The sequence below is a fragment of the Falco punctatus genome, assembly GCF_963210335.1.
Source record: "Falco punctatus genome assembly, chromosome: 5".
Classification (NCBI taxonomy): Eukaryota; Metazoa; Chordata; class Aves; order Falconiformes; family Falconidae; genus Falco; species Falco punctatus.
This window is the reverse complement of record NC_137584.1, coordinates 57,767,422-57,783,502: the sequence shown is the minus strand read 5'-3', so window position 1 is coordinate 57,783,502 and position 16,081 is coordinate 57,767,422. Positions and strand designations below refer to the sequence as shown.

General features: G+C 44.9%; 1 protein-coding gene across 3 annotated transcripts in view; it reads left to right on the top strand.

The window, feature by feature from the left end:
• Window positions 1-230: 230 nt before the first annotated feature.
• RSPO3 (R-spondin 3) overlaps window positions 231-16,081 on the top strand; it is a 62,869-nt gene continuing 47,018 nt past the window's right edge. For 2 of the 3 annotated variants that reach the window (XM_080390442.1, XM_080390441.1), the window contains exons 1-2: window positions 231-449; window positions 665-810. In XM_080390442.1, coding sequence (XP_080246568.1) covers window positions 373-449; window positions 665-810 — 223 coding nt within the window. In that variant the 5' untranslated portion in view covers window positions 231-372. Of the gene's footprint in view, window positions 461-664; window positions 811-16,081 lie in introns of all 3 variants that reach the window. The other variant, XM_080390443.1, reaches the window with a different exon arrangement.

Here is a 16,081-nt window from a genome sequence, read left to right as displayed (position 1 = left end):
GCGGGGAGCCTCCCCCCGCCGTGCCGGGGCATTGGGGCTCGCCGCCTCCCGCCCCGCCCCGCCCCGGGGCCTCTCCCCCGGGGCCCCGCTCCGGAGCAGCTCCCGCATGAAGCCCGGGGGCTCCTGCTCGGCGGGCGGGAGAGCCGGGGGGGCCCGGCCCACCTGCGCCCGGCGGCTGGCGGTGCCCGCGGCGCAGAGCGCGGCTGCTCCGGAGCGGCGGCGGCGGGGCTGGGTCCTCCTCCTGCCCCCCCGCCGCTCCCGCCCTCGCACACTCTTCTCCCACCGCCATCCATCCATCCGTCCTGTCGGCACCTCGCCCGCCCGGCGCACACACGGGCGCGCACAGCCGCACCACCCCGGCACCCCCACAACATGCTGCCGGCCGCCGGCCCGGCATGGACCCCGGCGGCGGCTGCTCGGCTCCTCTCCGCTGCTGACTGCCCTCTGAGGTTTGCGGCAGGTAGCGGGGCGGACAGTTGGAAAGTGCAATAGGAAAAGCGGAGGGGAAGGGAGGAAAAAAAAAAAAAAGGGAAGAAAAAAAAAGGAAAAAAAAAGGCAAAAGCCATCAAGCCGGCCAAGCCCAGCTTTGGATCTCAGTGCAGGTATTTCTGCTGCTGTGTTCATCCCTTGCCGCCTACCACCCCGGTTTATTTTTTTTTTAAAGGAAAGAAAAAAAGAAGGAAAAAGGGAAGTCGAACTCTCAAAGGGTTACTATGCAATTGCGACTGATTTCTTGGTTTTTTATCACTTTGAACTTTATGGAATACATCGGCAGCCAGCACGCCTCCAGGGTACGGCGACAGGGAAGAAGTAAGTGCGAAGAGATTTATACTTTGATAACTTGTCCTCCCTGCCGCGCGCTGTTCACCTGTCCGGGGGGTGCTCGTGCCCTGGTGCCCGGGCGGGTGCGCGAGGGAGCCAGCCCCCCGCCCGCGGCCGGCCGGGTTTGCAGGCGGTTTCATTGAGCTGGAGGGATGAAGGCGATTTTTTTCTCTCTTTCTGCTCTTCTTTCTCACCTCACCGGGATGAGCAGAGCTGGCTCCGGGAAGACCTGCGTCTGCTCCTTTGTATTTTAATGTCTGGTAAAGGGGAACGTCCTTTCTTAGCTCTTTCCACTTCCCAAAGGGAAAGCGCGATGACACGACAGGTAACTTTTTGCCGCGACGCTTTAAGCGCCTTTCTCCACCCCGGTCAAGAAGCCCCCACCCCAAGAAGCAGCAGCACAGATAGCGCTGTAGGTGAAGCCTGGAGCCCGGCGGTGCCAAGTGGGGAGCTGGCGTGTCGCGGCGCTGTCCGGCCCGCTGGCTTCCAGCCGCCACTCGCCACTGGTCACCTCGGTGGCACCGTCCGGAAGCCACTGGGTCATCCAGCGGCACTGCCTTGAGGCTGTGGCCCCCGTTTTTTTATGTTTGGGATTTTGTTTTAGGTTTGGTTTATTTGTTGGGTTTTTTTTAAAGTCATGGGATGAGGGGAGTTCGTCCCTTCCGACTTAGCCAGCCCCTGGCCAACGCCGCCTGGGCCCGGGGCGGCGGCAGGAGGGAGCCGGGAGGGCCGAGAGGCTGTACCCGGGGGTGCTGGCAGCAGCTTCGTGAGCGCTGCCGTCTGGAGGAGGCGATGCGGGAGGTGAGAGGCGGGGAGACCCCCCGGTACCGGGGCAGGAGGAAAAGCGAAGCAGAAGCGATGGTCCCTCGGGAAGGCGCTGTCCAGGCGCGGGGCGCAGCGGCGGGCGGGCGGGCGGGCTCGGGCTCCGGCTCCGGCGTGGCCGGCACAGTCGGGCAGCTCCGAGGACCCGGGTCCGCGGTGACCCGCCCGGCAGGACCGCCGGTCAGAGCCCCGCGGGGCGCCGCAAGGGGCCGCCGACGGCGGCGGGATGCATCAGCGGGGGGCACCGGGACGTGTGCCCCCGGTCCGGCCCCGCCACCCCGCCTGCATCGGGCCCGTCGCCGTTCCTGGGGAGTGAGGCATCTTCTGCGCACCTACCGCGGAGGGGCTGCTCATGCCTGTCCTCCTTCCCTGACAGCTGCAGATACCGAGGAAATGTCATAAAAGACGGCAGCCTGCATTTAATCAGCAAGAAGTAACTGAGTTACTTCCTCAGGGAGGGGACGGGACGTTACTATTATTTTAAATTTTTTTGCTCAGCCCTTGCTCCCTTCCCCTGCTTGGCATGGCTAGCCCTTGAAAGCCTCCTTTGTACGGTTTGCCTCCCGCACACAAGGTTTGATTCACCTAACGTGCCCCTAAAGCGGTGCCAAGGATGAGAGAGACGGGGGCTCCAGCCCTCCGATCCCCACGGCCGCGCAGCGAGGGAGCGCTAAGGGCGAAGTAAAACATGTCAGGGCATCCGATTTATTATTCTTGGCAAAGGAGGGCTCCGCAGCCTCCATCACTTCCCACCCACTCCTTTAACCCCTGGCAGCCGCTGGCCCACAAGCTGCGGCTGCACCCCCTACCCCCCCACCCACCCACCTCCATGAGAGCACCCCGGCGGGCGCGGTGTGGGGGTTCAGCCCCGGGTCTGGGGCACAGCAGGGGAGGGGAGGGGAGGACCCTCCCGTGGGGCGAGGGTCGGAGACCGGGCCCTCCTCCTCCCGTCCGTGCTCCGGCACCTGGTGCGCACCGCGCCGGGCCAGAGCCGGGCCGGCGGCGACCTCTGCTGTCCTGTGCCGCAGCGGGCAGCCCGGGCGGCAGGTGCTCGGCACGGCACGGCACGGCACGGCACGGCACTGCCTCTGCCCCCGGCCGGGGCCGCCCTCCCTGCTGCCCACGGCCCGCCTCGGTGCTGGGCGCAGGGCAGCCGCGGTGCCCCGGCGTCGTGGCTGCTGCGCCCGGTGCGGTGGGCTCCTCCTGCGGGCGCCGTCCCACTTCAGTCTTCCTTAGGCGCCCTGTTCAGTGGCGTAATTTTCGGGAAACAGAGGTGGAAGTGTTGGCTGCGGCTAATCAGACGGTCGGTACAACGTGGAAGAGGTACTGAGCACTTGCTCAAGGTTTTCTGGTTAAAATGCAAGAGTTAAGTTAAATTTACAGCAGGACAAGTGGCTGAAAAATCTACAGCTAGAAAGTCAGAGTGGAAGGAAATCTGGCACATTATTTTGGCGGTGAAGACAAACAACCATCAGAACACTTCACCTGGACATGGTCCTCTGGCTGAGGTCTTCAAATCGGGCTGGTTGTAAAACATGCTTTGGTGTAACTAGTGGTTATTTGGTGTGAAGCAAAAATGATAGTGTGTTTATGAAAGTTATTATAGAAGAAGTTATGGTCACCACTTACACTGATTATTTTGGCTTTAAAAAATCTATGAATCACTATCAGTGAATACTGGAACTTGAAAAAAAAATGACAGTGTGTAGATAAAGAAGGCACCTGTCAAATTCATCTCCTACATGGAAGACTTTCTCTGGATTTCTGTTTCTTTTGCCCAGATAGTCTCCTTTAAATCCTAAACCCATTGCTAGGGAAGTGTTTTTGAATTTCCATTTAACCTATGTATTTTTAAATACAGCACAAACCACTTGCCGTCAAGCAGTTAGAGAGCCCCCATCACTTCATTTTGTTTATTATCAGAGTCCCATGTTCTATGTATTATATCTTAGACTCCCACATTTTAAGACAAAGGAATAACGAAGCCTGAACCGACTAATTCAGAATATGCTGGGCCGGACTCTCAGTCCATATGAACTGAAGTTTCTTTGTTAATTTACCCCATCAGAAGGACCTGGTCCTGAAGCATTACTTATTTTGTATCTGTTGCCAAAGTAATCTCTACTAGGAGAAAAGTCTGGGCTGCAGTCCTTTCACTCCCCAAACGCCTACTGAAGTTTCCAGTTTAAGCATCCTAAATTTCTGTCTCACGATCAGCAGCAAATGCGTAGCTGGCTGTGCAGAAGCAAAACTCCTCTGAAGTAATCAATGGAGTGAAGACAGGGGATCGAGTCCAGAATTAGACATAGCACAAGATCAATAAAAGTTCAAAAGCAAACATATAATTAACAAAGAGATTTGCTTATTTTATTCTGATAAGAACAATTAAGATTAACTAATTAAGTGGCTTGTTTGGGTCCTACAAGAGAGTTTAATATGCAGCCCAAGTATAGACTAGCATACAATAAATAAGAAAATCTATGTATCTGCCAGGGATTACGGCTTGCTTAGAAAAAAAGTACGATTAAGTCAATAGTTCCAAAATATTTTGGCTCTGCAGGCCACCACCAACCCTCGAAACATAGTACTGACAGTTATACACATTTCTCATTGACCTTTTAACGGACAGAAATGAAGCATTATTTGCTATGGGTCTGTGAATGACCGGCAGATCATTTGCCATGACCCTGCGGACTACCAGTGAGCCACAGACTAAATCTGGAAATCACTAGGATAAGCAAAGTGATAGAAAATTCTGTGCATGTACCACAACTACATCTGCAAGTAAAACTATCGGTAGGACTTAATGGAACTGCAATTTGTATGTAGAGCTTCCATAGCGTATATTACTGGTAGTCTATCAGCATCTGATATTGGCAATTGCCTCCTGCCTTTCACTGTAAGGGCACACTCACAATACCTGGCGTTTGTTCTTTTGGTTGCTGCTCCGTCAGTTCCTCTACTCATGTGGGACAGCAGGTCTTCCAGCATCTGCTTCTGGTCATGGCCATGGGTGGAGGGCTCTGCTCAGCAAATGCTCTGCCTGAGCTTGGTTTGCATACAACTACATACAAACACAAAATTAAGTAGATGCGTAACAGTCCATTTGAAAACATAGCTATATAAAATAAAACGAAACAGGAAAGAACTGACAAAACACAAATCGGTAAAACTATGTCTTCAGGTTTTTTATACCTTCATGGGTGGCGTGATTCACACGGAGGTAAAACATCAACAAGAAAAGAGGAATTACATTATTAGTTAAAATAACACTGCATTTTGGAAGCATTTTTTTTAGTAGTTCACCATCAATATGCATATTACTGATCTACATGTATGTTCAGGGTTGGCATGGCACAGGTGGTAATGCTACATATTCTATATTAAGATATAGGTGCTGTTACCATGCTTTTAAAAAATAAATAGTTTAATATCTGAGTGCAATAATTTAAAGCAGAAGCTCACCAAGCAAGCAGACGTCAAGTAAGCTGAATCTGGCCTTGGGTGGGATTAAATTATTCAGTGTTAGTTCTCTTTCAAAGTATCTGTATTCCACTGATAATTTTTTTTTCTGTGATATTTTCATATTAGTATTAACAGCTTAAATGCTTTGCTGGTGACAAGTGCATCTTTTCTGCAATGAAACTATATTTCTCTTTTTTGGATGAGATCCTATTTATTTCAAAATAGACTGTAAAATCCCTATTGCAGTCATTAGAAACAAAAGCAGAGGAAGAACCGTTTCATTGTATTTTCATGAACTGCAAGCAGTTGTAGCAATATCTTAAATAATTAAATATTAGAAAATCACTACCAATTGCTGAAAACATTAGAAGTATTACAGGGATAGCCTGATAGCGTTGCGTTGTTTTTTTAATGACTGTGTGTGTGTACATCTGTGCTTGAAGCATACCAGCTGCATGTGGAATGATATGTGTTATTACCCCAAGAGACTACAGGACGTTACAGACCAGTTCCTATTTCATATCTGACATCTGGAAGGGTGGTAATTTCAAATTTTGTTTCTTTCAGTTGCTGAAGACATTTTTTACACTCCATAAAATTAACGTTAAATGGTAAATACATATATTACCACAACTTCTCAAATACATTGATGTAGGATGGTATATCAGCAAATATAGAAAAAGTCCTATTTCTTTTTGCAGGCAGAATAAATGCTATTATTAATGAGATGGTTTGAGAGCTTGAACCTGCTTTCAGTGGAGAAAGTCCCATGGACTTCACTGGAGTTGGAAAGGGCTGTTTTTCTGTGGGACCTCAGGAAATATTTTGAGTTTGGAAGAATTCCTATGCTAGCGTACTTGCAAAATTGCATGATCCAAACATGTACAACCCCTATATAGGATAAAACAATGCCGTGTACCTTTCAAAACTATGATATATAGCCTGCTTGGGAGGCAACTGCTTTCTTAAGCGTATGAAAAGAACAGCTATTTTGCTACTTGCACCTATTGAGCTGACTGAAGTCAGTGAAGTTAACTCTGAGATTAATTTCTTCTTTTAATCTTTGTTGTTAGTGTATTAAGCCTTTGCAAATCCCCAGTCTTCTGCTTCTTGCTGTAAATTTTTCGTTGAAGATAATGGAAGTTATGCCTGATAAAATCTGAGCTAGGACTTAAATTCAGACTTACTCGTTACCTCTTGCTTAGCGTGCTCATTTTGCTTTCTGGTTAATAAAGCTAGAGTGCTGGCTTGACCACTGCTGTTTATTGCTCACATTAATAAGCTGTCCATGATTTTCATATCCAAACTTTTATAGACAGTGACTACTAAGAACACCTATCCGTTAAAACTATGGAGGTTCTTTAAGAACTTTTTCCCCCTACAGTAAATTGTCCTTTTTGCTCTTGAAATTAAATTACAAGTTGCAAAAGCCTGGTGGAGGAGATATAAAAGTTAATAAAAAAAATATTTTTGTCTCATTTCTAATTTTGGAGTCTGAACTACTCAAAATCACTTTGCTAATTTTTTACCAAAATAATTCAGAAAAACCAATCTTATCGGATAACAAAAGGCAGCTGAAACCATGTACGTTTTTATACAGAAGTCTGTCTGCTATTACCACAAACAATGCCACAGATAAAAATATTCAGAGAATATTTATTCATGCAAAACGTGTTATGCCTCTCAAAAAAAACCCCCAACCAACCAAACAAAAACCCAGCTATAACTTTCTTATAAATAATTGAATAACTGAGTCTCTGGCAATGGCAGAACGCTTAGTTATTAGACTCCTTGTCATAATAAAATCCAACAGATTTTATTAATGATTACTTTAACCCTATTTCTGTTGTTAGCAGTGGACATTGCGATGAGCAACACTACTTAAAAAGAAGGAACGATTGTACTACAGTTATACAGTAGCTGAATAATAAACATTTTTTTTTCTTCTATCATCAATTTCTAGACCATGAGCTATAGACCATGCATTTTAAAATGTTAGTGTTATTTATTCGTGTAATTAAAAATAGCAGAGCCACCAAACTTATTTCCCTCCAGTGCTGCTAGGCAAGAACTCAGCTATTGAGACCAGAGCTGAATTGGGAAAGCCATGAAGGGGAATCTCCCCTTTGGCTGCAGCAACAGCACCGAGGTTCTGCCTGCTCCAAGCAGCACCCCAGCCTTGCACCGATACTTTGGCTCCACACAACACAGTAATTAGGAGGAAGAACATAAAGGAATGCATATAGTGATACTTTTAAATGAAAGTAAAGTCCTGAATCACAGGTCTACACCAAGTTCTGGTAGCGCTGTTATAAACTTTATTCTTTCAAGCTTCTTATTGTGTGTCAATTTTATATCCTGACACGTTTCATGTTTAAACTTGAAAGGTCCTAGATGGGATTTCAGATGTTTGATATTTCCTGCAGGGTAAAGCAGATTTTGGGGCACTGTAAAATAAAACAGGAGCTCATTGATGGGTGTTGGAATAGCAACGACGTGTGATTCCTGTGGCTTCCTGTAAAGTGCTAGTGCAGACACAGCAAGGCTCAGATCCAAGAACAGGACTTAGGTGCCCAAGGTGTGTCTGGGGCAGGATTTAAACACGAGTCCCTCACCTTCAAAGTCCTGCTTAATTTCCACCTCAATCTTGATGCATGAGCATTTCTCAGATGTTTTGTCGTTTCTAACATGAGACTTCAGTTTACTGACATTGAGCATCCACCTGGCATGGGAGGCTTCTGAACTCAGGTCCTTTCCACAAAGACTGAGATTTTCTCTTAAAGAAACTCTGGGCAAAAAAAGGCCATAAATACATCATAACAAATAATAAAAATAACAATACAAAGTTCTTCCACAAGGAGCACAGGGCTCTGCAGGCCATTGCTTGCTGACGCTGGAATACAGCCACATGCATCCCTGCTCCCATACCCAGGCCCCCCGAGCCTTTTCCTGTTCTCTGCTAACTGAGTGCAAGCAAATGACCTGAGATTACATGCAAATCCAGGTGATAAAAAATCAGTTTATTAGAGCAGATTAATGCAGGCTAGAGTCATGCTGGATAGAAGAATTAATTTAACTTAGATTTTCAACTCCTGGCTGAATATTTTAGCTGCTAAGGTTTTGGATACATCAAAGGCAGCAAGGCTGCTGCACCCTTCTTGGTGTGTTTCAAAGCAAAAGAGGTCTTCCTTCTTTTGCTAAAGAACATATTGACTTGCAGGGCTGCGTAGCAGTGCCAGGGCATCTAAACCCCTAGTCAGCCAGGATTTGAGACAGTTTCTGACCCCAGCATTTCCCTCTGACTAGGCTGAGAATCCCCTGTTCAGCGTGCTGGGTTTTGTCAGTCCCTTTTGGAGGCAGCCAGCTCTTCCCACGTACTGAAAGGCAACTCAAATGTCTTGTTCAGGGCTCCCAACTGTACTTTGATGGAGGCGTCAATGGAGGGCATCGCTACACAAAGCAGGGATGTTCAGAATAGCCTAAGTTCTGTATTAAGCACCAGCTCATCCACCACACTTCTCTCCAAATAGCTCACCAGGTGCACAGCTTCTCTGGTGAGAGTGTTTTCATGGGAAGTTACAGCAGAGGTAGGGCTTGAGCTCTTTTTCCTCATCTCCTCTACAAAGCGAGGTTCTTTTTCAAGGGGAAGGAAGAAAAGGCTCTCATGTGAACAGGAATGTGGAAGCAACCAGCTGGTGGAACAAGATTTCCATTGCATTTCTCAACTAACATTTGCAAACATCCACATGAACCAGAGCTACTAAACCCTGACATTTTAATATGTTTACAAAGCTGATGTATGTTATCAGCACATGCAATACTCCCAACAGGATTTATTACAGGTTTCTTTAGTAACAACATTTTTTATCATAACAGCTCAACTGGTCAGGGAGAGGAAAACAGCCAGTTTCTTCAGAGCATGCCTCCCACGCACACTTGCCCAGCATTATTGCATTGCTTATTCATAAAGATTACAAACATCAGTGTCGGCAAGTGTTTCATAACCTTGTTTCCTTTTCCTAGAATGTTCATAATTCACTTTTTTCTATGCCACTGAACAAGGAGTTGCTGGCTTTATTTTACTTTATGTTACACTGCCGAGTGAAGAATTACCCCTCCAAAATAGAACCAAATGGGACCAAAGGATATTTATTTAACATGGGAGTCAGGACACGTTAAGTGCATGTATTTAGCAAATACACAGAGATGGATGAAGATTCCAGAATGTTTTAGTATAACATAGAACTGAAAATAATCAACTATGATGAGATCTGCTTGTGCTGGGCATGATGGCCACAGGTGTCATAAAATCTAATAGACAAGATCTTGTAGTCAGGAAAGGTAAATAAATGACACAATTTGGTGTTTTGCAAAAAACCTCAGCTTCTTTTTGCTGTCCAAAAAGAAGTCACATTTGTCTTTTGTGTTTATGTTTTACGAAGAGTTGAGCAATTAACAAGTTTCAAGCTGAAGGCGTATTAAAAGTGAAAGTACAATTCTGTGTGGGAGTGTAGAATATGTAACTTGTGCTATGTCCTGGGCAAGCATTGTTAAGCCTAAGGCCCTGGCTTTAGGAATGAAATAAAAGTGCTATGTAAGCTACCCATTGAAGGGAAGTTTGAGTGGTGGAAGAATTTATCAGTAGCATTCAGTTGTGAGTGAATGTTAGCAAGAAGACATCCACGTTGCTGCTTAGGTTGTGTGTTGTTTCCCAAGAAAAGACCAAGGTCATTTTGAGGAACAGTTAAATATTAAAACAAGTTCCCCTGGACAAGTTGTGGACAAAAATATTTCTTTTTCTCTGTCGGCACTATTTATTTCTGCTAACAACCTACAAATCCAGTATAATTTGAGAGTGCTTATTCTCTTCCATGACTGAGTACCATGTTCTTTCACCTGAGTAATTCACTGAGATACTAATCATGCTTTAAACCACCAGCTTCTTCCAAATGTATGACTTAGAACAAGTAAGCTGCTCCATTACTAACTGTGTTCAGTATTTTTCAGGATATAATGTGACAAGTGGTGACATATGTTATGGTTGTGTGGTCTCTTCGAGGTCAAAGTGGCTTTGATCACTCCATGGATGTGAAAATTACGGAGGTGTTTTCAAATAGGCTTTCTCTTACAATTTGCCTACGTATTGTGGCTGGACATTCTGATGAATGCAAGTCTTCCTAAGCTTTATGGAGGTTAGAAGCGCTGGAAGGGAATCTACTGGCATAGGGGGTCTTATTCCTATTTGCCAAGATCTGGCCGGCCACGGAGGAAACTAAACTGTACCTTTTCGAGATGAGGACAGGCTGTTATTCACCTCTTCCTGAAATCGCATCATTTCTTAGCTACCCAGTGAGCGGAGAAGTTAGTTTCTTCCTCAGTATAAATCATACCCAAGTGCAGATAAAATAAATCAATCAAAGGAGTAGTCTTGTCCTGCATTTTCATGTTTCATTGATTATGCAAAAAAGTAGGATTCTAACCATAGCTACCACAAAAAGACCACCAAGCATTACGGAATTCAATCCATAATCCTTTCTGAAGCCTTGCATAATTTGTTGAAAAATAAGTTATTCATCTATGGAACTTGCTGGTTGAGCATTCCAGTTCAGTTCCATGGCTGACTGTGGTTACTGCTGTGTACTTCAAAAATGGCCTGTGTTTTTCATCTGGAAGTATGCAGAGACCTTGGACACATCTTGTCCAAAAGAGATCAGCCACAGAAATTGCAGTACTGCATGTAAGAGAACTTATATAGAAGAAAGATCTTCCATCTCATACTCCCACACTCCCACATAAGCCTTCTCTGGGTTATGTACTTTGCCTCCTGGAATCCCCTAAGCCTACAGCTGTAGCCCTAGAGTTGGAAAAACGCCTTTACACAGTCTGTGCCCATGATCTGCTAAAAAGATCTTTTTGACCATCAGAATATATAACACTTGACAAAGGTGTCAGAAAATGGTGAACCTACAAAAAAGTGCAGGGTGGTGTTTAAAACTGTTCACAAAGTATTGAAAAAATTCATAATTTTGATGGAAAATACAATATTTTATAAAACATAAACATATAAATAACAACACTATAAATAATAAGTAAAAATAATATAAATGCTCATACATTGTAATCTCTCCCTTCTCCCCTACTCAATCGTATCTGTATTTGTGTATATATATTCACATACATACATACAAAATATAGACAGAAGCAAGAATTAAAGGTCTTTGATATGTTCTTAAAGTATTTTCACTTTGAAGTTGTCTTAAAATATAGGTAAAAAGGATACTGATAACTCCAGAGAACAAGTTTTGTTTCAAGCCACACAAAGCCCTTTGGTTTGTCTGAAAACTCCATCTCTTCTCCCACTGTTCTTATGGTCTGTTTGGTCACAGAAAAAAAAGATTTATTAGTTTTATACAGGTTAAACATAAATTAAAAATAAAAATTTGCATGGAAAGCTTGGTAGGGGGCCCTCTGCTCTTTCTGTTGAGCTTAGCATGCTTAAAACTACACCAGAAAGTTATATGGACCCTTCCCTTTTTGGTTGTGTACGGGTGAAACCTTTCTGGCTTTTCATATGATGTGTATCAGTAGGCTGGAAATTTTATTCAGCCACTGAGGAAGAGTATAATGTTCCTTAGGCTGAGCTCTGGACAGGGGAAATTGGTGGTGCTAGCAAAGAAGAATCTACTTTCCTTGCGCTTGTGACAGCCCAGCAGCACTGCCGACATTCCCTGGGGAATGTCCATGCATATGGGGTGTGGGGGGGGTGTACCTGCATCTGCACATGAAGGAACAGCAAGGAGAATGAATATTCCTCTCTTCTATCAGCAGACATGTCATGGTCACAATGAACATGGCAGACTAACACGAGGTTTTCAATTAGAGCCTGTGCGTTGTTTTTAATGGGACTTGGTTTAGGCAGAATAAACATCTCATAAAGGTTAAGGGATTGATTCTGCTTCTAGTTACAACTCGTGTCAGGAAGCAAGTAACTCACGGAGCTCTGCCAGCATAAAATTTGCATGTGCTCAGAATCCAGCCTAAATGTTTACACAGGCTATTAAAAAAACACGATAGTTGGTGGGGGATTTTTGTTCTCACTCACCAAGAAAAGAAGCAGCAATGCAATCTTCGCTTCTCTTTGCAAGATGCTGGTAAAGGGTGTGGGGGTATTCTACCATCTTTGTCAGAGAACAGCTGCAGTTTTCCACTTTAAAGTGTGGGAGGGATACTTTTACTGCTTTCCCCATCCTGTACTTACTCACCCTGCCCAGCACTGCATATTCATGAGCTTTCCACTACTTTGCCATCTGCTCAGTTATGCTTCCCTCTTCCCCGCTCTTCCTACAGGTATTGAACTCAGGCACTTTCTCAAAGTAGCGACTGAAGTAATTTGCAGAGTGAGAACACACATCAAAACAGACTAGCTAAATAAGTAAGCACAGGGATAGAACCAAAATACTGCATTTTCTGAAGTGGCAAGTGATAGAGGAACTCTAGATCAGCTCTGTTAGCCTGCCTGATTTAATACAGGCATGGTCCATGTCCTCCTCACTATCCATAACATGCCTGGATCCAACGCAAGCCCACTGGAAACAAGAACTCTCAGGTAATGTGATGAACCAGAGACGACAGACCAGAATTCACACGTGACAGGATTACATATGGTATATGATAATGTACCCTTTGCCGAATGATTTTTTTTTTTCAGTTTTTTCCTCATCATCCTATCAATTCCTATTCTTCCTTAGTCTCATCCCAAAGAAACACTCCCTTAGTGTTCTCTCTCCCTCAGTCCTCTACTTGTGCCTATAAGCAAGTTTTCTTCTCAGCATACTTTTCCCTTTTGTTGCCAAGCCAGAAGTTATTGCAACTTATGGTTCTGAGCCCAGGGTTTTGAGGAGAAATGGTGGAAACTGTATGGGTGCCCTTGTGCTGTGGTGTGATGACTTGATGATAGCAGTGGATTTCTTGGTGAGAGAAAAGAAGCACTGAACAGATTTTTTGATTTACAAAGATACATTGTGAAAATAAGCTAAGGATCTTTGCATATACAAAAAGATGTGAACCCTTGGAGCCTTTATCAGACGTGGTCTGGTAGAAGTAAGGAAGGAGCTGGAAAGGTTTGCATACTGTAATAGAGTACATAGTCCTGAGTTCTATCAATTACAAGAATATGAAGGGAGGTGAACTATTTTGAATGGTTCCGTTGCCATGAAACATGGCTATGGCTGTTTGACCAAGCACAGATACCAAAATATTCACCAAGTTTGTCTACTGCTTTGCAAGCAGCAGCTCAGGACCCTTCAGGGACCAGCAGGAAAAGTTCAGTTTGTCCCCTGCATAATGCTTTGCATTGCATCACAACTTTGTCAGGGAGTGCCACGATGGGTGGCAGGGCAACTGGCCTCAATTTAGTACAACTTACACAATCATCCTCCTCAGCTGCAGAGTGACGCAGCATTGCAGAAGAGACGGGCAGCGGAGTCCATCAGCCAAACTGTAACACACAGCACTGCTTGCTGCACTCTAAGCAATTCCCAGCTTCTGTAATGCCTGATAGCCCTAAGTTTCCTTATGCCAAGCCCTTTCTCTGACACATTTAATTCCTGAAAGCTCTGCATATCTCTGTTCTCTCCTGTGACAGCAGTTGAATAATGTCTACAAATGGAAATATCTACTCCTCTTGGCTGGCTGTGGAGCTATAACCCCCTCCCCCAATATATTCAGTGTAAGTGGATTCATAGGGTTAGTCTGACAGTTTCTGAAATAGAAAACCTCTAGTTAGCAATGGAGCCCAAGGACTGCTCTGCCTATAGTCAGGCCAGTGCTTCTTGCTCCTCTTTAAGATGGACTCCCTCCGATGACGTGGGGACAGAGGGGATACCACACTCCATCCAGCCGTTGGCCTCTTGCTGAGACAGCGATCATGACTGCCAGTTCTTCTTGAAGGTTTTACAATGCATACAGTTTCAAATCAACATCAGATGAAAGCAATTTTGAGTCTAAACTGAGCATGGCCAGGTTTGCGTTGTTGATTTATTGGTAAAAATCATCAGCTCCTATTACCTATTTCTTAAGCCATCCAGTTCTTTGGCTTTCAGCCATTTCTAGGGCCTGATTCTGTTCCTATTTAAGTTAATGGGAAGTTTTGTCACTGATTTCAATAGAAGGCCTTTAACTTTCCAACTTTCTGTCTATAGAGTCTTGAAGTGCTTCCAGGTTTCCATCATAGTCTGTGGTTCCTCTCTTTAAGTCAATTGGACATTAATGGATTGCCTGGACCCACACCTTTGGATATAGGAAAGCTCTAGATCTGATTCAGCTCTCACTCACACACCAGCTTTATACCTCTGTGGAGTTCCTCCTGATTTATACTGGCAGGAGAGTAAGGTCCAATGTTACTTATGCCTGGGTCATTGCCAGCAGAACACGGAGAGAATTCAAGTCACTTGTTATCCCCTTTCCTGCACCTCTCAATCACAGCATATATGTATGTATATATATGAGAATATATTGGAATCAGCTGGACTCTTATAAGTTATTCACCATCGAAACTGACTTCAAATTCAAGTTTTAAAGTTGAAATAACAAAGAAGGAAAAAAGAGCCAGAAGGGAGCCAGCTGCAAGGGTACTCACAATTTTCATCAGTCTATGGGACACTCCTAATAACATATTTTACTACTTTGTAGTGAACTTTCTTTGCTTCTGCCATAAATATATTCCCTATGCTGTAAATGAATAGCTTGCAAGCTCACTAAAGTTAATATAGAAGAATAAATCTTAACTACCTAATGTCATGTCAGAAATATAAATCTTATCTAATATACCAGGTCAGAAGGAAAGAATACTTTTAGCTGAAAATAGCAAATACTTTCCAGTGCAGAGTAGGAACTTATTTTTCTCTTTAAAAAAATATGCTGCCCCTAATAAGATGAGTTGAACAGTCTCCTTTTAGAATCTCCAAAAGAAAAATAAACACATAGAGCAGACTTAATTTGTAAAATGCTCCAAAGTTTATCTTGGCAGAACAGTTTCAGGCAGTGAGATTTCTCTCCCTCTCACACACATTCATACACATACACATTCACAGACACACATGCACACACACACACGTCTCAAAATTAGGATAGGTCCTTACAATAGCAAATACTGCAGAAAACTTCTATATCTGGATAAATCCACAGATCCTTATTCAGGCAAAGCTCTCATTTTCAAATCAATGGAAATTTTTCCAAAGCGAGACAACAATCCTTGAAGCCTCTTTGTGTCAGTACAGACCTGCTGTGTCACAGTGGGAGATAGCGAGCCACACAAGTGCCTCCTGTCTCAGGTCCCCCTCCCATGTGCCGGCACTTCTGCCAGCTGTAAAGCAGCGATGCAACTGCCATCCCCTCCTCCTGCCTGCCTGGGGCCCCACTTGTTGGGCACAGCTGGACAGCCTGGTGGGTGATCTGCCAGACAGCTGCTGCTGGCACACGGGTTCCTTCCAGGAGTCACAGGCTCCCACTGCTGCCCATCCTCTTGTTCCTCCTCCACACCTCCTTCACACACATCTTGCACATCAGAGCCAAGGCAACTTCAGAGAATGTGGAGATGAAGGCCACCAAAGGCTTTCTTCCAGCCTCACAGGCTTAGATTTTTTCTTTTTTCTTTTTATAGACTGTATGCCTGCAATCAGGCTGTGCCTGGGAGCCACAACAACAGTGGAATACTCAGGCTCCAGATCTAACAGCCAAGACATTGGCCAAGTGCAGGGCACAATGCAACCAACAGCAAACAGCACTGGGCCCTACACTGACACCCCCAAATAGCCTGGAGCTCTACCACCTCTTGCAGCAGCCACTGGCCTTTCAGACAGTTTATTTACTTCAAGGTCTGCAAAGCAAACAGTCAGTTCCCTCAAGATAAGCAAGAATAGAGGCAGATTTACATGGCTGAAGCACAACTCAAGGCCAGTGCATGCACACTTCT